The following is a 21,198-nucleotide window of genomic DNA, read 5'->3' as shown; positions in this document are numbered from 1 at the left end:
GCTGAACCGATCCTCAGACACAGTCCGTGGCTTAGGGCCTCCGACTTCGGGGCCCTAGGAGGAAGGGGAGGTGAGCAGTCACCTAAGAGGGGGGTAGGGGGAGGAAAAAAGTAGATGGCAAAATTAGGGAGGGGGTCCCTGCCTTCAGCTCCTCCGGCTGCTTTTCTTGGGCGCCTGTTTTCCCTGACTCAGGACTAACCACTGTGTTGTTTGTGACTGTTGTATTTTCTTGCAGACATCCCCTCTTCCCTCTCTTAGCACTGATTTTTGAGAAATGTGAATTAGCTACTTGTACCCCCCGCGAGCCGGGGGTGGCGGGCGGGGACGTCTGCTCGTCAGAGTCATTCAATGAAGATATAGCCGTGTTCGCCAAACAGGTCAGCAAAATAAATGTTTAAAAAGTAAAAGAAAAAAGGTGGGGACCTTCCTCCCCCCACCCGGCACATTTGCAAGAGTATCCAGCAAATAGTCCACCCTAAGCCATGCCTGTTACAACTACCCTGAGATTTTCCTCCAATATGGGTGTCTGTTTGTGGGCGACTCAAAATCGCCCATATTCTTTAAGGCTTCATAACCTCACACAGAAAGCTCCCTCTATAAAATAAAATCACAAACACCACGCACTGGAGCTGCCTTGGACTTGGCCAGCTGGGCAGCGTCCTCTAGAAGAGTAGCTGCTGGTAGAAGTCACCCTGAGCTCTAGGCTTGTTTTCGGCTTATTTGATCCACGTTGAAGTGTTTCTGCGCGGGACGAACTCGGTGACACCGAGTCCCTCCCGGCGGTTACATCCTGCCCCCGACAGTGTAATGAGGCAAGAAACTAGAAAGGCGACCAGATTTCAAATGTTTCTTTCTCCCCCCTCTCCCTTCCCTTCTCACTTCTATTTAGATTCGCGCAGAAAAACCTCTATTTTCTTCTAATCCAGAACTGGATAACTTGGTAAGAGCGGACCCTTTACTCCCCTCCCCCATCACCCCTCCCCCTCAGCCCCCCAGCTTTGCTTTGAGACCCCTGAGGTTTCTAGACAGGTCTTCCCGTCGTTGCATGTCGGCTGCAAATGTTTCCGTCCACGGACAAGTAGTCCGAGACAAGATCCCCGGGAAATAAATTTATCTGGAGAGGGGCCGGGCGAGCGGCGCGGGAAACGCGAGCTTTTGTTTTTTATGACAGCCGGGCAGCGCAGCTCTAATCAGAGAGGGGATTTATCTCCGGGCCTGTCAGCGTGTGAGCTTAAACTTTTCGGACTAACCAGCCTTCAGAGTCGCGTCACGAGGGCAGCGACCGGGCCAGAACCCCCTAACCACCAGTTTGCCTGAGAGGTGTGCGGAAGGCAGCAGAAAGTTCGCAGTGCGAAAAGCCACAATTTGGGCACTATTGGACTATTTTCTGTGCACACCTTCCAAAGAAGCATCTAGTCCCGGGATGTGGCCCTCTGGGGGTGCAGTTGGGGCAGTGGGTCTGAGAAAGGGAAGAGAACCATGGGGAAGAGAGTGTTTATGATCCCTACTTAGATGCTTTGTTGTTGTTTTAGCTATTGTTTTTTCTCCTTAAGAAATAGAAACCTCTAGATGGTACCCAGTCGCTGCTATTAAGTTTTAGTGTTATTGCCATAAATCAAAATAACTCTATTTACTGGGGGGATGGGGTGGGCTGGAGATGCTAGAGCTGTGACAGCCAATTTTCTGCAAACTAGGAATGGGGCGCTCATTCTTTTTGTATCTTTGCAGATGATTCAAGCCATACAAGTATTAAGGTTTCATCTGTTGGAATTAGAGAAGGTAATTTCTCTAGCCTCTTTTGCTTTTGCTCCCTCACCCCCAAATACACAGGGTGGGGGGAGGGTTCTGAATGGCTGAAGTTCAGGCTTCTGAGACATTTGCATAAATGTCTTTCTTTCTGGTAATTACTGTCAAGGCCAATCTTAGTGTCCATTTCTCTTTGCAGTTTAATTACAATTTCAGCCACTAAAACGGGGATCACAAACGCCCTAGCCTTGTATTCATTCTTAATACCTTGCTGGCTTGGTATAAATAGTTGCAATTCTGTGCATCCCGGGAGATATTTAGGATGCTGTTGTGAGTTGCTTCACAGGTTATACCTTTGTGTCCTCTTTTTCTCTTCTGTCTCTTCTTTGCTACCTCTGGTGTGTGTTTGGGGTGGGGGCAGTTTTGTTTAGTTTTAGTGAGTTTCTGGAAGACAGTCTGAGAGCAGCAGCAGGTCAGACACAGAGGAGAGGCGGATGGGGGAGGAGGAGATCGGACAGGGAGGAGGTGGTAGGGAAGATACATTAAACCGTTTTGCAGAGACAAAGCAGAGTTGATAATCATGTCAATTCTTTGAATCTGCGAATCCTGCATACACCCCACCTTCACACTCAAGAAAGGGTGTGGGGTAACACGACTTTGCTAGTTAGTTGTTCTATAAATCTCAGCAATAAAAACTTAATGCATTGTAATTCAAACTAACATTAAATTGCAAGCACGCTTGGGTTTCTTGGTGAATTTTTGCATCTCAGTGATGCCTGGGACCCGTAAGAGACCACTCCACTTACAACTAAATATTTTGAAGTAGTCTTTTTCTTTAAAAATAATCAATTTGATACATTTTTGTGGCTACAGGTTTTTTTTACAATATAATCAGTACTAGTAATTTAATTTCCTTCTCTTTTTTTAAAGAAGTATCCTAAAATATGCTTCTTATGGATAGAAACCCTAATTACATATGTTTTGGGGACTTGGGTTGTCAGGCATATATCCTATGCCACCCATAGTTCTGGTCTTTTGGAGACTATATATCTATATATCTATCTATCTATCTATCTATCTATCTATATATATATATATATATATACATGCGTTTTTCTTAGACGCATTGGAAAAGGACCTATGATAAAGTAACTGGATGAAATTAAATAGTGTACCTTAAATGTCACCCACGCAGGTCACCTCTCTAATGGCCACAGCCCCGGGAGCAGATGAATTTAACACGGGTGTTGAATATGTTGTAGCCTGTGAATCATCTTGTCACTGTCAATTTTCTGGGATATCTCTATTTTGCAAGAAAAGAAAGTTATTCCTAATTCTGGTTGCATCTGGGGGTCTCTGGAGGACAATTGCCCTGTGTTTCCCCTATTTGGAAGTTTGGATCTCACAAGGGAGGTGGATTGCACTTGTCAATGTCATTTATGCACTTCTGATTATATTTCCATTCTTTTTTATTTCTGTCATAATGTAGGTACACGAATTATGTGACAATTTCTGCCACCGGTATATTAGCTGTTTGAAAGGGAAAATGCCTATCGATTTGGTGATAGACGATAGAGAAGGAGGATCAAAATCAGACAGTGAAGATATAACAAGATCAGCAAATCTAACAGACCAGGTATGTGCTTTTCAATTTCAACATCCCTGGGAAAAAAAAAAAAATCTGTATGCATATTGCTTGCTGGGTCACTACCACCTCCTTTTATTATTTGCATATGATTAAGTCCCTTTTAGATACATTTCCATCGAAATGAAAATTTTTGAATAATGTGGCTATTATTGCTTCATTAAGGCTGGCTCTGGGATTCGACCTGGAGAGATGAGCTTGTAAAAGCTTTGCCTGCAAACTTGACCTGTTTCTTGTCGCTTTTAATTTTTGTCTTTATTTTATTTACCCTCTATAATAATGGGAGTGTTAACTGCCAGTGACCGCCTCTGATTGTAGGGCTTTGTTCTGGAGCATTTTCCCCCCGCTTCTATCTTGAAGAAAAGAAAAGTGTAGGGTCTGCTTATTTCTTATTTTATTAGGAATAAACCCAAGATAGGTGGTCTAAGAAAGACAGCGAGGGTTTGAAATCTAGCAAATGCTGGCTATTTTCTCCCTGTCTATACGGTTCATTAGCCTGTCTTGTCAGTTTTCCTCGGCCGAACGCTTCTAGACCTCACTGAACATTGCTTTGTGCAGTGCTCGCTGCAAGCTCGCCCATTTTATCGTACTTCATAGAAAAAATAAGACCAGGCCGAGGGTATAAAAACAGATAAATATGGACTTTTCTCTTCTTCTTTTCCACTCATCCTCCAGTTGGTACGTGCTCTGGGCCCTCTGGGTTGGCAGCTTTTGGAGGTGTCAGCATCAAGGGCACCTCGGCGACTCCCTCGGTGTGGCGGGTGGGGGACCTCGCGCCACCCTGGCTGGCTCTCAGCTGCAGGCCTTTGCTTGCTTCTTCCTTGCTCTCCATCCTTCCTCCAGGCTCTTCTTCCGCCGCTTTGCTAAGTCGGGACTACTTTTATTCGGACTTGCTGAGGAGGAGGGAAGTTCACCCCCTTTCTCACCCCAACATCACTATTTGCTCCCAGTCTCTCTCTCTGTCGAGTCGCTGTGTCTCTGGATTGGTCCGAAAGAGTTGCAAAAATGCCTTGAAAGTGAGGAGAGGGTGGGATAAAACAGGGCTCAGGACAGCTCTCCGTTGCGAATTGTTGCAACGTGTCTAGAGATTTGGGTTACGAGCCTCTCCGCCTTTCCATATATAAGTGAAGGCCCAGAGTTGTTTCTCTCTTTGACTTGGCACGTGAGCCCGTCTTGGGGGAGAGATCAGCCTGCCTTTGTTAAGCCAAAGGGCAGCCAGTCATGCAGCTTTCCTCTCCAAGCTCTGCCACATCACTGTTGACCAGCAGCTATTTTGCCATATCCTTGCTCGAGTGCCCTACTTCTCTGTCTTGGTGTCATCTTAAAGTTTTCTTCTCTTAACGTCACCCCCTTAAAATAAATTCCCCGTTTGAATTTCTCTGGGGAACCCCACGACAGAGGCTGAATCCTCCTTTCCCCACGAAAAGTGGAGGGCGGGCAGAACTGAGCTTTAAAAGCGGCAGCGCGCGGCGTCCCAACTATTATTTGCCAAGTTGCAAACTTTCGGCAGTGTAGACGAGTGTCCAGAACAGGCAGCCTGCGCAATCCTGGCGCGGCCTGCCGAGGTGAGAAATCTGCAGGCGGCTGCTGGCCCGGCCTGGCCCGGGCCCCGCGGGCCGCCAGCCCTCGCCCCGGAGCTGTAAGTGCAGATTCCGCTGAGCAACCCTCGGGTAGCTGCTGTTGAATAAAAATTGTAATCCAACAAGCCTAACTAGAAAATGGGATTCTAAAAGCTCCGGAGTGCTGGGTACATAAAGCTATTTGAGCAAATTACAAGAATCGCTTAGGGGCATGAATGAAATCAACACTTTAATTGCCTCCAAAATGAAGATTTATACCCCATTTTCTCAACGAATCATTATTTTATCAAAGTCAAAGATAAAGGACCAAAGTTATGGGGTATTTTTTTTGGGGGGGGGGGAGATGCAAAACTGATATAACATCGTTGAGTTCTTCCACCTACTCCTTCGGTAAACTTTGTTACCCAATTGCCTTAATTTGAGCTGCAGATTGGTAGGCATTTCTATTGGATAAAAATAGGCATTTTATTCTCCACCCCGACCTATAAAATGAGAAGCCTGCCTCCCACCCCCGCCGCCTGTGAGGGGGCTTCGCAGCTTTGCTGAGCTGGTGGCGCTGTTGGCCTGTGCGCGTGGGCTTGCTCGCGTGACCCCTCGGGCTCACCTAGGTCACAGCTGGTCGGAGGGCAACAAACCCAAGTTTGTACTTTCTAATTGACCGCTTCCCTAGAGCCAGGAGTGAACGCACCTGGGCTCCCTTTCGAGCTGGGAGTGCAGAGCGCGGGGCGCGAGCGGGACTGTGTCTCGGACGCGGAGTGGAATCCCCTGTTCTGGGAAGTGGGGCGCGAAGGACAAGGTACTAGGGCCTCCCCATGGGCGCCAGTTCTGCTCGAGGATGCCCAGGGACGCTGGATCCCTAGTGCGGTGCCCTGGGGGCTAGGTCCAGGAAGGACGGCCTCGCCACCTGTCTGCGAATGCGGCCCAGCCAGTTTGAGCCTCGGCGTAGGGTGCGCTCTGAGACTGGATGCTTCAGGTGTGGTGCGAGCGCTGGGCCTCGTTAGCTCATTAACCCCTCTGTCTCTAGGGCCTGCTGGCGGCACGGTTTATTTTATTTTATTTTTTTCCTCGGAGGGCGCGAAGGCTGCCATCCGCGCAGGGACCTGAGATCGACGACTTTGATAGCAGCGGGTTTCCCGGAGGGCTAAGTCGCGGAAATACACTTGGCCTTGTAGTGCTGTTGGTTTTCTGTTTGTTTGTTTGTTTGTTGATTTGAGTTTTAAAATCACATTAAGACGTCAGTAAAAGCTGTAATCCTGCCCCCGCCCCACCAACTCCCACTCCCAGACCCTGAAGTCGTCCGTGCGGGCGCAGCCCTCCTGGGCGCCCTCTCTCGACCGCCACGCTCCCCACCTCTGCACCGACGCCCCGACGCCTGATATCCGGGGGCGCCGGGGGGCCCCGGGGGCTTCCGGGCCTTGGCGTGTGGCGAGGCAAAGGGTGAGACCCCGGGAGCGGGCTCAAAGGGGGACCCAAGTTGGGGGCGTCGAGGCGAGGGTTGAGCCTGGTTAGCGGTGGAGGCCCCGGGGGCTTCCGGGCCTCGGCGTGTGGCGAGGCAAAGGGTGAGACCCGGGAGCGGGCTCAAAGGGGGACCCAAGTTGGAGGCGTCGAGGCGAGGGTTGAGCCTGGTTAGCGGTGGAGAAGGACGCAGGTCTGAGTGGGAGCCGAGGCGCGTGCTTGGGGGGCCCAGGGTGGAACTGGGGACACCCAGAGAGGTTAGGCGGGGAAGAGTTCTGCCGCCCAGACGCTAGACTCCAGGCGCTGCGCTCCAGGAAGGAGCCGTCGAATGAAGCCGTCCTTCCGAGAGGGCTGTTTGTTGCTCGCCACTCCTTGAACCTAAGCATTTTTCACTCCAAGAACCAGGCGTGAGAGAAAGGAGAGCGGAGCGAAGAGTCTTCGGGTCCCTAAGGCCACCTTCCGAGTGGCTAGGCTTGCTCTCCGCGAGCGGGGACTAGCTGGGCCTGTTCTCGGGCGCCAGCCCCAGTTCTCCTACAAGCAGCGAGGAGGCAAAGAAATGGTCCCTTTGGATTACATTTTTTATTCAACAGCAGCTCTCCGGGGGGTCCTTGGCTGAATTTGCATTAACGGCTCTTGGGAGAGAACTGGCGGGCTGCACAGGGCGCCCTGTTGCATGTTAATCCAGATTTGTCTCTGACATCTGGGGAGAAGTAATGTGGCTCTTGGAGATGGAACCAGAAAGCCACGCTCGCCAGCCAGGTTAAACGCCAAGTGCTGGTGCACTCCCAGGGGACGGAGAGGACGGCTGCCGGGGCTGTGCTGTGCGGCCCAGCCTGTAGAGCATCAGGCCTTCAGGCCTCGGGGATTCGGGGCAGACCTGGGCCAATGAGCTTTAGTTCCCAATGGGCCAGGGAACCCTGGTGGCGATTGTTTTATTTTAAAAGTCCGGAATATTGTTTCCAAGGCATAGTTTGAGTTAAAAAAATCTTAAAACTGAACTTATACTTGACTGAAAACCCCTCTTCACCCCTGTAAAGTGGGGTGGGGATGCAAGTAAGGGAGATTTAAGTTTTCTTGTTTTGGAGAGGTGTTATGGCCAGGAACAGGATGGGAGGGCAAGGAACTGCTAATGTCCTTGATGAATCTGACCGGCTGTTTTAGAAAAAAATAGATAAGGCCATCGGATATTTACTAATACAGGGAATGCAGACAATTTATTTTCATCTAATGAGAAAACTGGACAGAAACATCAGGAAACAGGAAAATGGTCCCATAGGTAGTTTGTTTCTAAATGCTTATTTAAATTGTAAATACTTCATAGGGTCCCACTTGATGCCTTAATCCTGGAACCTGTCAGTCCACAGGCCTTGCAAGCCACGGGGGGTCTTAGAATCACCTACCTTTCCTTTTGATTGTTGTTGTGGGTCATGTGGTGTACTCTTAATTTCTTTTTTGAAATATGTCAAAGGGAAATTATGGCAAGATTCTCTTTAATGATTAAATAATAAGGTGTTGACTGCTTGTCACTACATTGGCTAATTAGGATGTTCATTCTAGGCTCTTTATTGCTTAGTATCCTTCGAATTAAAAGTTAGTTGTTTACCAGGTGTGTTTTTATTGTTACTTTCTGATTGGCTTTTAGTGTGTATTTATGTGTGAATTTCTGAGTAGGGTTGTATTGATTCTTAATAGGGGCTCTTAAAAATATTTTAGAAAAACAAGAAGTACAGAGTATATGCAGATAGGTTGAGATCAATTACATTGTTAAATGTCTTGAAGTCTAAATTCTTAAACTACAAAAGTTATTCCCTTTTCAGTTTCCTCTCTCTCTCTCTCTCTCTCTCTCTCTCTCTCTCACACACACACACACACACACACACACACACACACACACACACACTCTGTCTTAGTCCCCAGTGCAAGTTTCATGGGTAATGAAAAGCAGTGATACTAATGCTACTTTGTACAAAGAAAACCCCATAACGGTAACTATTGTTCAGTGATTTAACTAGCTCTGTGGCAATAGGTCACTCAAATAGCAATCCCTGCCTCACCAGAATGACTCCATTGCTCACAATTTGGAAATATATAAAGTAGTTGTGTGTACTATTGCTATCAGTCCTAACTTAGAAACTTTTATTAGAAAGTATGGAGAAGCTTAAATAGTAGAGGAAGAAGAGAGGGAGGAGGAAGAAAAAAAGATTAAAATATGGGCCCTGCTTTAGAAAAAGTGAAATATCATGCTATAATTGCCCAACTTTGAAAATAAACAAATTTTAAATCATTATGTTTTCAAGCACTCGAATGTTTAAATGTTAAAATGTTTGTCATAGTCCAAAAGATTTAAAACACAGCTGTTGCTGGGTGACAGAAGGAAAATTATGCAGTAAAACTCCATACTCTTAAAAACAAAGACTATTTGTGGTCCTTAATAGAAACTTAGGTTTATTAAGGCCAAGCAGATAGGCTAAAGTATTACCATGGGGCCTACTGTTATAAAACTAGCTTACCTTCCCTCACAGGTGGAGTTGCAGAAACTGAAGAATGCATAACAAGTTATATTAAGATACTTGTCATAAATGAAAATACTGTCAATATGAATTCAAATGAAGTATTTTCGTATTGGTAATGCTATGCTCTCCATTGCAATAACAATATTTTCTTCTGAAATGTAAATATGTCAAACAAATGTGGAATGCTAAAGTTTTAATAAAAGATCATTTAATCATCAAACACAACCCAAGTATGTATACAGAAACTTTTAAAGGAAAGTCGGCATACAGCCAGATTCCTATAGGGACTAGCAGGGAGATGATCAAAAAATGAACACGAAATAAGGCTTCCTGTAAGAAGGTCTATAATTCAATATTATTTGACTCCACTGTCAGAAAGATAGTTGAAGGATAGTAAACTGATACCATTCTCAATCATTTTTGTTACACAGGCTTAAATGTTTGCAACTGTAGCACTTTACATTGCTTTTTTTGGATTATGGTATCTGTCATATTTGTATCAAAGTAGTGCTTGAATTTATATTATGAAACAAAAATTTTTGCCATTTATCCTGAGTGCAAAAATTAATTTAATGTTTAAAAATTACATCAAAACTATGGGAAAGTATTTTATAAATAAAGAAATAAAAATAGAATACATGTGACACAGTGTATCTGACAGTTGTGCAGATGTGAGACTTAAACATTTTTCAAAATCCCAAGTAAAACAACAGTGTTGTACATCACGTGGGGCTTGGTGTTCTTACTCAGCAGGAGATGTCAGGATATAATACCTGTTTCAGAAGTTAGGGTCTAATACATAAAAATCTAGCCTTCCAATTTGAATTTTAATAATTCCAAAATTCGACTTTTGGGATCCAATAAAAGTTTGGATATTTTACTATCCTTAATATTTGTGAATAAACCTTGTGTGTATAAAACCAGTTTTGAACATTTCAAACAGACGAGTATGTCTATATACTGTAACAGATAAAGAGACTTCCTCACTGTATTCTTAATTTAATGTTCAGTGATTTCAGGATTATAGGAATTTGGGGAAGCTTTTGGGAGTCTTAAACAGCCTGTCTAGGAGGTATACCTATATTGGGGAATTGCTGGATTTCCCACACTTGCAAATTTGACTTTTTAATAAATGGTATAAAAGTTACCATGTGAAATAAACAAGAATATATCCATTTAAATATTTGTTGCTAGAATTCGATTTCAATCAGTTTAATGCATTCATGCATGCAGAATTAAAGCAATTGGCAACACTTTACTAGACTCTCTCTGAACACACTTTCCAAATAGCATTTCTTAATCTAGGAAATATGTTCTTGTTAAAGGAAAACACAAGAGTGCAAATCTTTTGAAATTATTTTATATTTCTGGATTTCTTGGTTCAAAATTCCTAAAATCTACCATAAAAAGCATATTCTCTAATAAAATAAGCTTATTTCGCTTATTTCTACATTTATTAAATTATACACCTGTTGTTTATTGGCGTCATGAACACATACACTTAAATACAAATTGTAACCAGAAGTAAGTCATTAACTCTCTTTAAGATATGCAATAACCATGTTGTGGCTTTTCTATGACATATGCACTGCTATGCTGTATATGGCACAAACAAATGGAGGATAAATAAATAAGTTGTGAAAATAAATTTTAATTATGTATGATCCTCAAAAATACATTTCTGCAATTGATTCTTCCCTTGATACTTTTCATGACTCTGTTTAGAATTAATAGGATTTATAATTATGAGGTAAAGAACCTTGAGTATGAAATGTTATGGTTCTTTTAAAAACTTAAATGAAATCAGATTTTCCAGAGAAAAGAAACACTGTTGGTACTACGAAGTTTACTAATACTTTAAAATTACTGCAACTTTTTATGAGTTTAACAAGTTTAAGCAACATTTTATAGTCTTGCTACTTTTTTCATTTTCACACAATATAAAGTCTTAAATTTTACAATAGATTTAACCATACATTATTTTGACTCATTTAGAAGATGGTAGTAAGTAAATAAATAACATCTTGAGTAATATTAGCGTTATTTCCTGCCAACACATGCTAACTTGGAATTAATTGTTGCTGATGAATTTCCATTTCTGTAGATTTTTCCTTACACTTCACAATGCAACATGGAGCACAATGCAGCACTTTTATTATCCGGATTGTTGGTTACTATTTAGCAAGGCAGCACTGCGGCTCTTTCTTTTTCTGATCACTTCTTTTCTATTGTTTGGTAGTCCCTCATTCCTGCAATTTGAACTTGAACTAGTTTGCTAGGTCTTATTTCCTAGTTTAGTACCTTATAGGTTATTACACATGGGTTTATTTTCCTGCAAAGATGAAAAATGTTGCTCACTTTAGAAAAGGAATGAATGGAGACCAAAGTCATCAAATATTCCCAACCTGTGCTTTACAATTAGGTGAAAAACTGAAAACTGTTGTTCCTGTTTGCCTTCCCTAGGGCTGTGAAAACTTGATATAAAGATTCCTATCAGCCCCTTTCACTCTTCCTCTTAAGGCTTAAATGTTTGTTTTCAGTGACTGTATTCTTAACTGATAGTTCATATTTGGTCCCAGACCTCCATGATTTGCATTTTATTCTGCATTTGCATTCACATTATGTCCTGTAGAAACTCTTTAAAGTGAAGTGTGTTTATGACTATTATGAAACTCTGGAAAATGAAGTTTAAAATTAATTCAACATGGTAATCAAAAGGACAATGAAGAAAGCAATTTGATGTAAACCCAGAGTTTTCTCATCCCATCCAAACTTGTAAAGGGCTTATCTCTCTTCTTTTAAAAATATTAGAAACTGAATGAGTAAGAATTTCTTTGACAATAAAACTCCTCTTAACGTCTCTATAACTATTTGGATGTGTTCTCGAACATTAACTTAATTTGATAGACAAGCTATAATTAACTGTGACCTATAGTGCTTTCTGTTATTCAGCGACTATTCCTTAGTGATTTGAAAACTTAATTTCCAGCTAAATGGTGTACAATGTCTGAGGTTCTAAAGGCATACTTACACTACTTACAAGAGGTGAAAATAGTTTGTGTGTCTGTAGGGCTTCAAAAGGGAGCTACTTTGGGGGTGGGGACTCAATTTTTACAATATAAAGTCCTAGCAAACTAACTAGTGCAGGTGGGCTTTTTTTTTTTTTTTTTCAACTTAGCTTTCCTTTCTATTCACTGCAATGTTACAGTTATTCACCCAGAAATGGAAACAAAACAAAACAAAACACTGTGTTTCATAGGACAAAAATTCATACATGACATTTTAAATCTAATTATTTCATTGATTATAAAAACTAGTAGTGTAGAGAGGTTTAAAAATTGCAGCAAATAGGTGAGATGCTATTAGCTATGATGCTACAATCAGAATAGAAACTTTAGCAGCAAAATTAAATTAAGTAATTTGGATTTAATTGGAACATTTACTTGAAAATTCTCACCAGATCTGGAGTTGTTTTAAAACCCCCACTTAAGAATAATTTAGTGTAAGAACTTTGTGATAACTCACCATTAAGTATTACTTTTATTTGAAATTGTTCAATATGTTCATTCATAGGAAACTCCATCTCATGAGTAGTCACCCTGCCCTTCATTCTTGAACAGTTCAGATAAGTGTATTATTTATTTAGTCTATTGTATACATTATTTATGGGAAATGTGCTATAACTCTACAGAGCATATGGAATTTATCTTTGAGAGATATGAGTGGCATCTCTGCCAAAAATGGCATAGCCTTAAGTAGATAATAAGGTTACCCTCAGAGTACAGATAAATAGCTTCTCTTATAGAGTCATTACATGTTTGTATTTCATAATTCCAGATGCAAGTGCATTTTTCCATTTTCATTTTAATTGTCGTAGTTTTCTTGGCTCTAGCTTCTGCCAAAGAGAATCAGGAATTTTACATTTTGAATTGATCTTGATGACAAATTAATTTGTTGGAGGGGATAAAAAGATAATGAGTAGCGAATCATTTAACCCCTTCATTTCTTTCAGTATGCTTCTCTATCCCCTAATGTGTTTTAAATTTTCTGAAGAATATTGTCCATGGAATTTTTAACACTCACTATGTATTTCGTGGCTTAGCCTATTGTGGGATCATACAAGCTGTGTTCAATAACAAAATCACCAAGAAAAATATCGGACTTATTGTGCCCTGCATTTTCTTCCCCAAAATAATAGAGACATGTATGCTGTGCTTGTTCTGTGCCTATCAAGTGTATTGTTGGTATTCAAGTACTTTTTATTCTAATAATTATTCAAAGCCCGTATCAATCTGCATTTGAGCGAGTATAAACATTTTTATTCTGGAATTTGGAATTTGCAGCAACTCAATTTTATTTTCCAAATTACCCTGCCATTTCAATTAGGTGCATTGTTCTTCACTCTACTGTTTCGACATTCTAAAGATTTGCTTGCCACCCTAATAGTGAGTTGTTTGAGTGTTTAATATTTATTGAGGGCATGTAAAGAACATGCCAATAGGAAAAGAGGAGAATAAAACATTAACAAATCAATTATGGGGCTTTTCTTCACTTGTAGTATACATGTAATACTCCAAATACTCTACATAACTGTTAAAAATAGTATGAATAGCCTCAGGAATAATAGCTTTGGGTATGGCTGAAGAATAGCATTCTGATTAACTGGAATTCCTCAAAATGTGCACCAGGAGTACAACTCGGCCTCTCACTTCTGGAATTCATAGTTGCTTTGGTTGATCTCTTAGTTAAGTGCCTTGAAATGTATATAGAGAAGCTGGCCATTCTAGGAACCAGAAATGCAAATTAAATTTCAAGGTGCTTTGAGAAACACCTGGCTGATGATTTTACCCAAGATCATTAATGAAGGAAGGAATAATCTCCCCACCTCCAAATTTAACACCGTAAGAGAGTAAGGATTCAGAAATTCTTAAGGAATGACAGATACTTAAAAAATAAAATTTGATTGAAAATATAAAGTCCTGGAAGTGTTTCTAAAAAGAAAACCACAGGGAAATTGGAATATGCTCTGTTGCTAATTGTTAGGGTAGATCAGTGGTAAACGTGGACGTCCACGATTCTTTTATCCAAAGTATAATGCTGTAAGGTAGTTGAACAAAACAAGGCTACATCTTGGCTTAAATTTATTTCCCCCTCTCACATCAAAATTGCACATTTTCTTGTTTGAGAGTTTAGAAATAGAAAAGAGAAAATTTCAAAAACACTTGAGAAAGAGTGATTAAGTGCACTGATTGTAACTTTTAGTTACACAACCTTTCAGGCTGGCAATGTCCCAGTGAAGTATATACACTTTAGAATTAGAGCGCTGGTGTTTGAATTTAGGCTTTACTGTGAGAAGGTAAGTCCCTTCACCCCCATGAGCCTCAGTTTCATCATCTGTAACATGGGGGTAATAATAACCCACGTTATTGAATTAGTGTAAGAATTAGATAAGAATGCATGTAGAACATTTAAAATAGGAAACCCTAAATGAACAGTACAATGTATTAAATAATATTTTATCTTCTAACTTGTACTCTGCCAGACCTACAACAACATTAATTTGGGAAGAGAAGATTGGGTAGTTGTTGATGGAGTGTTATTTTATAGACTTTTGTAAGAAAAATATCATCTTACTTTTTATTAGAAGGAGTCACTATTATTCTGATTTCCTTATAGTGTAAAAGGGAACTGGGCCCTCAGCTGTATTGCTGAGATAGTACAGTGAATTACTACAGATTCGGTCTTAGGTTCAACTTCATACAACAGTTATGTGCAGATCTTGTGCTAAGTACTATTTCCACGTTTCTGTGTGCAAATGTGACATGGCTAAGGTCCAGTTGCTCACAAGGTCTTATTATCTACTTGTACTTAGGATACAATGTTTTCAGCGTTATCGGATGTTCTTTTTGCTAGGATCGTTGCCTGGAAAATTTGTGGTTTGAAGTTGTTTTATATAAGACACTTTTGAGTTTATTTTATCTTAATTTGTTTGCAGAATGAGGAGCACTGAATACTGAGTTACAAATGTCAAATAAAACATTGGGAAGCAAGCAATCTTATAAAAGGGGTTTTATAACTCCGTGTACATTGGCATAATTTACAGATTCTTCTGCCATTCCTAAATAGAAATAATAGAAAATATGCTGAATTTCATCAGAAAGCTCTCAGCAGATAAATGAAGAGTAAGGTCTGAAATGTTTAGGTACAAATATTTGGAAATATAGTGATGCTAGTGGGATTAGACTTTTTTTCTTTTTAATTTAAACTTTTGACTCTGAACTACAGTTAACAGGTATGATTTCTGGAGTAGAAGCACATCGAGTCATTAAAATAATTTAATATAGGAGTTTATTTTTATTAATAGCATGCTAGCCATAATATGATGGCATAGGAAAAGGAAATGTTATTAAATCATAACTAAGTACTTTTACTAAGATTTTTTGTGTAATGAGACTTTATCTTCTCTTCTATTTATAAGTTTTTTTCTCCATAACAAACCGCTTAGTAGAATTTGAACATTCAGTACACTTGAATAATTTCTGACTTACTTATCTTCTTTCTGGTTTTGAGATGAGAGAGAGAGAGAGAACGAGAGAGAGAGAGAGAGAGAGAGAGAGAGAGAGAGAGAGAGAGAAACTGGTTGCCAATTCTTGGTAGCAGTTTTCCTTTGGTTGTAACTATTCTTTTCTGTCATAATTTGTCTTAAGGTATCTGCCCCATGTAGGAATCTATATTATCTTCTGAGACCATAGTGGGATCACCATGGGATGGTGTTGGCATTGATTCTCAATGTAAAAGAATTGGGCAAAATATGTCAGTGCTGTGTAGATTTCATAAGGAAAGCTCTTGGAATATTTTGGGTGGTGTTTTATATCTGTAGGATTTTGCTTAGCATTGTCGATTCGCTTTTAATTTTGTGGATGAATTAATTCAACACTGCAGTTAGTAATGACCCAGGAGCATCAAAGTAGAAACCTAAAAGATATCCGACTGTGGGAAAGTAAGATTTAAGGAGCACTGGAAAAGTGACCCACAGTGCTGGGCCTGGGCTTGCTAAGGTCCTTGCCCTTACTGCCTGCCACAGAAGCCAGTCCTTGAAGATTGGGAGGAGAAGTAGGCATGGATATTTGTAGGAGAGTAGGCAAAATATTTAAGGGCTAGTAGATTCTAAAAAAGGTAGCTGACTGCCAAGCTGCTTTACATTTTATTACAATGTAATTAAAAACATTAAAATTAGTTTTTTCCTCATTCTTTTGCCTGATTCCTCATCCACATGATGAATGCATGTTGCTGTGTGTGTGTGAGCGTGAACGTGTACTTGTGCTTCTCCCCGTGTCTGAACCTGAGGCTTCAGTGATTCCTGAAGCTCATACAATCACCTGATACAAAATTTTTCACTTAAACATGAAATTACTCCTTGGAGAATTTTCACCAAAGGCAAAAAAGCACAAAAATTCTTCTCCTCCTCTCTACATGGCTCATTACACAGAGATAGAGGATTCAATGTTTGAAAAATTATCATTTTTGTAGGTTTTATTTGTGGTACGTGAGAACTGGGAAATATAGAATTCAATTTAACAGACATTGTCTCTGCCTCTACAAACTACTCATCACTACTATCATATGATCATGCGTGTGTGTGTGTGTGTGTGTGTGTGTATGTGTGTATGTGTGTGTTTAAAGCAATACACCATAGTTGCTAAGTTGTTAAGGTTTTAGAAATCTACCTTATTCGATGCTGAATTAGACACATTTATGCTGTTTGTAAAGATATCGGCTAGCACAATACAGTGAGCAACATAACTAAGGAATAATTAGATAATCATTGAGATGCATTACTAGATTAAAAGTTCACAATGGCAAATAGGGTAGGGCTGGAACCGTCAGAAGAGGAAGTGTGGTGTCTTGGTGAGAGCCGCAGATTCTGAGAGGGGATGCTGGATTTTCATTGTCTTACCACTAATTTACCATCTGCCCTGAGTCACCAAAATTATTTTTCAGGCCTCTATTAAGTGGGATAATAAGCACATTTTATCGCAGCATTCAAAAAGGGGCTCTACAAGAACCCTGGCAGGCCTATGTACTTGGCAAAGGCGAGGTTGTGAGGGCGGAGACAGGGAAGGAAATGAGAAGAAAGAGGAGGGTCAATGGACAAAGTCGGAAGAAGTGTGTGAGAGAGATAACCTTCGAAAGAGTTGGCCTCCCTGTGGAAGGCACGTGTGGGCCACCACAAGGGACTGCCTCAGGCCCCTACCAGTCTGCCCAGCACAACAATCACCTCCCTATATTTTATCATCTGTCAGCAGGACCGTATGAACTTAGAAAAGGTTTCACCTCCAGACCATTCCCAAGCACACTTTAATGTGGCCCCTGAATCCATAGCATGTGTGTATACTGAAGTATTAGTCTATGAGCTTCTGGTATTTAAAAACATCTGAAAGCTTAAAAGGTAAGAGGGCAGTTTTACTGTGTTAAAACAGAACATCCTGCTCAAACTTGTCATGGTTAAATGAATTTTGCTTAATAGTTTCCAGGGATTCTTTTGAAATTCATATAAAAAATTTTACTTTTTTTTTTTTCCCCTGAAGTACTTGAATTTGAAGTTGGGTAGATGTATGTAGCCTCAGGGGAGTGTATTTTGAGAGGAGCAGGCTTTACCCAGGGCTCTAGCAAATTGTAGGTGCTATTTGGTGGCTGAGTGAGTTGAATGCTATGTTCCAATATTAGGCAGATGCAAATGGGGGCCAGTAAGATTTTCAGATAGGAATTTCAGCATATCAGACTTTCAATACCATAGATAAAAAACAAATCTCAGGATCTCTCATTTCTCAGCTTCAAGTACAAACCGATAAAGACGTGTCACTTTTCATAGCAGTACCTGGACTCTTCTCTCCTCACTTCTGTGTGTGGATCTCTCTCGTAACTTTTCCTCAGATGGCATCATGGATTAAGAGACATATAAGGAATCGCATCTGCTGAAGTCCTGTGCCTTTATGGATCCTGAGAGACACTGTTTAGACAGAGGTGAAAAGTCTCAGGGAGGAGGACTAATTAGATGTCGCTCCCCTGGCAGTGTGGGCTGGAGGCATTCAGTGATCCTGTCTACTCTGCTTCATGGATGAGCATAGACGTGTGTGTGCATGTACGTATGGGCACGTGCAGATGTGGGAATGCAAGCGTGTGCACGCAGGGGCATCACGCACATTGGTGCATTCCCCACGTGGACTGGTGACTCCTGATCTGGAGGGACTTAATCGTTCATTTCTGGAGCCAAGCCAGCTCTTTCAGGCCACTAAAGAGCATTTACTAAAGAGACTCTGGTGGTTTGAAAAAACAAATGTTCTTCCCCGAAGAGAAAGCCGCCTACTGATAGGTGCAGGCTAACTTTAAATTTGAACACTGATTATTTCATCAAATTTTACATAGCTGCTAGCTACCCTCTGTAGAGTCAAGATCACCAAACCCTTCTTTCTCTATTGTTTTGAATGATGCAGGTAGTGTAGAAAGTTTGAAGGAAAAAAAACCCTACTAATTTTGGTCTGAGAAAAGAAAACAAAAGATTCTGGCATCATACTGATGTGATGAATGACCAAGTAAGAAGATGCGCCAAAGTGCTTTATATACTGTGAAGTGATTTATAAATATTAGGGATCAAATTTGACTTGATAGGGTGGGGAGGAGCAAGCCACCTGTAAAATCATGTTATTTGAAGGTGAAAATAAGATCAGTTTGCATTCCCTGAGCGCACACCAGCTGTGAGATAGCCCAAAGCATACTAAACTGTATGCTAAGCCAGCTCAGGTTAACCATTCTTTCTAGAAGGCCTGTAAACTGAATACACCTGTATGTAGATATTTCAGAGTTGACTATGCTGTGCATTAAAAAATATAGTAGCTGCCATTTATCGAGTGCTTGCTGCATGCCTGAAAATTTATATGTTATGTCTGCAGAGGACTATTTTTGTTTTTTTAATTTTCATTTACGGATTAGGGACATTAAGAGTTAGGGAGGTTGAGACTTGTCTACGACCATGAGTTGTGTAGTCATATTTCAAACTGGGATGTGTCTAGCTTCAAATTTCCTTTCTTTTGACTGTGTTAAACTGCAACTGAGTATCAACATATTTTTACAGTGGTGTGTGTTTATGTGAATGCAAGTGTGTGAGATGTTTTTAAATTGTGTAAGTCTTATTTAGATATTTTATAATATTTAATATAGGCTATCATAGCATCAGGTGACAATTTAACACTGAGCTCCTCTACATATCACTTAAGTTATTCATTTATTTATTCAAAAACATATTTGTATCTAATGTGGCCCAGACATTTTCGTGGGATGGATGATAGAAGGATTAATAAGAGATAGTCCAGGACTTCAGAGCATTCATAGTGTAGAATTGTAGGCAAGCACAACAGGTCATCACAAAACGTTATGAGAGTCAAATGATAGAGTGCATGAGGCACTCTAAGTGCTTAGGGTTGGGGAGCCTTACTCATCCTGGGGGTAGTATGTGTATCAGGGAAGGCGCTTTGGGGGAGGAGGTATCTATGCTATGACTTAATTAGCATGTGAGAGGTAATCAAGAGCGGCGTCCAGGCAGGGCAGGACAGGGCATTCCAGGCAGGGAGGAAGGATGAGGATGTGTCCGAAGGGATAAGCAGAATGTACCTTCCAGAGATCACATACTGGAGCATAAGGCACAAGGAAAGGAATGGTCTCCATGGGGAGACTATGTAGGGCTTTTAAACCAGGCAAAGGACCCCAGATTGTGTTCTGTAGGCAGTAGTGAGTTGTTAGTTCATTCAACAAACATTTCCTGAGTGCCAGCCAAATGTTGAGCACAGTACTTGATATGCAGGATCAATGGTGAGCAAAACTGACACCAGATCCTGTCCTCATGAAGCTTATATTACAGTGGAATTGAATTCTTTTAAAGCTGAGAAGTGATTTGAATTGAACTCATTAAAGCAGGGAGGTCCTTAACAAGAACTGCAATCGCTAAGATGAAAAATGAGAAATTTATTTGAGAACTATTTAGGGATAAAAATGGACAAGGCTTGACGACTGATTGGAAGGAGAGAGAGAAATAGAGAGAGATAGATGTGTAACAGATGGTTCTCAAAATTATACCATGGATGGATGGAGTTATACCTACTAGGATCGAGAACAAAGAGGAGTGAGTAAGAGGTTTGTTGGGGAGAGTTTAGCTTTAGACCTATTGAATGAGATGGATATCTTTACATGGAGATGGGTTAGCAGGTAGTCAGGCATACCAGTCCAAAGACCAAAGAATAGAGCCAGAGATACAAATGTTGTAGCATATGGATGATACATCATGATGGTGAAAGGAATTGTCTAATGAAAACATAGAAAGTGATATGAGGACCAAAAAGTGTTTGCAGAATTAAAGCACAGAAGAAAAAAAGGTTCATGAAGGAAAGAAGTTAAAAAGTCATGAATGGATAGCTTTATTCAGGAGGAAGAATAGTTTGGAAGTTGCAGTTAGTCTGTGGGAATATTGGTGGAACAGTCACTAATGAAAGATTCAGTTTAGTTCATTAAGCATCGATTGGGTGCCGAGCAGGCACCATACATTGTTCTGAGCCAGGAAAGAACGAGACAGAGAAGATTCAGATATTATCCTGGCCTTGGAGGAGCCTGTAGTCAAGGAGGACATTGCTTCTATTTCACTACCGGATACGGTACAATTGCCTTAAAAATAAAAAATACCGCTTGGTGAATTTTAGCTTATCCTCATTTAAAAAAAAACAAAAAAACAAAAAACCCTTATGTTCAAACATTTTTGAGGATTGGCTCTCAATGTCGAGTTATAGAATAGATTCCATGATTTCAAAGGTCTTCCCAGCCCTGGTTTTTTTATCTATCCCTGAGAACATCTCCTAGAGAAGGGGGTCTCAAACTCTTAAAGAATTGCATACCCCTTTGGGAATCTGAGTAAAAGTTATGGACACTATCCCCATGGAGGAAAAATGCAAATATACACATAAACACAATTATCATTAAAACAAGACTCCCTCCACTCCCTGGAAGTCGTCTATAGAGGTCCATGGACTTCAAGATAAGACCTCTTGTCTTAATGGATTTTCAATAGATGAGAACATAGATATCACTTACTCTGAAATTATGTACATTGAAGAAAAAAACCTCTTTGGGACTTAATTTAGAACCATGACTAAGATTTCCTGTACATCTATTGCAATGTATTATTGATTTTATTCTGTCAGCCTCACTTTACAAG

At 40.8% G+C, this 21,198-nt stretch overlaps 1 protein-coding gene across 2 annotated transcripts in view; it reads left to right on the top strand.

The window, feature by feature from the left end:
* The window catches only part of MEIS1 (Meis homeobox 1), a 129,914-nt gene that overhangs the window by 4,531 nt on the left and 104,185 nt on the right, over positions 1-21,198 (top strand). For both annotated transcript variants that reach the window (XM_006909541.3, XM_015587500.2), the window contains exons 3-6: positions 236-377; positions 890-940; positions 1,729-1,779; positions 3,236-3,382. In XM_006909541.3, coding sequence (XP_006909603.1) covers positions 236-377; positions 890-940; positions 1,729-1,779; positions 3,236-3,382 — 391 coding nt within the window. The remainder of the gene's footprint in view (positions 1-235; positions 378-889; positions 941-1,728; positions 1,780-3,235; positions 3,383-21,198) is intronic.

This window comes from Pteropus alecto, unplaced genomic scaffold, assembly GCF_000325575.1.
Source record: "Pteropus alecto unplaced genomic scaffold, ASM32557v1 scaffold131, whole genome shotgun sequence".
NCBI lineage: Eukaryota > Metazoa > Chordata > Mammalia > Chiroptera > Pteropodidae > Pteropus > Pteropus alecto.
The sequence above is the reverse complement of the archived record's forward strand: the minus strand, read 5'-3'. Positions and strand labels throughout refer to the sequence as shown.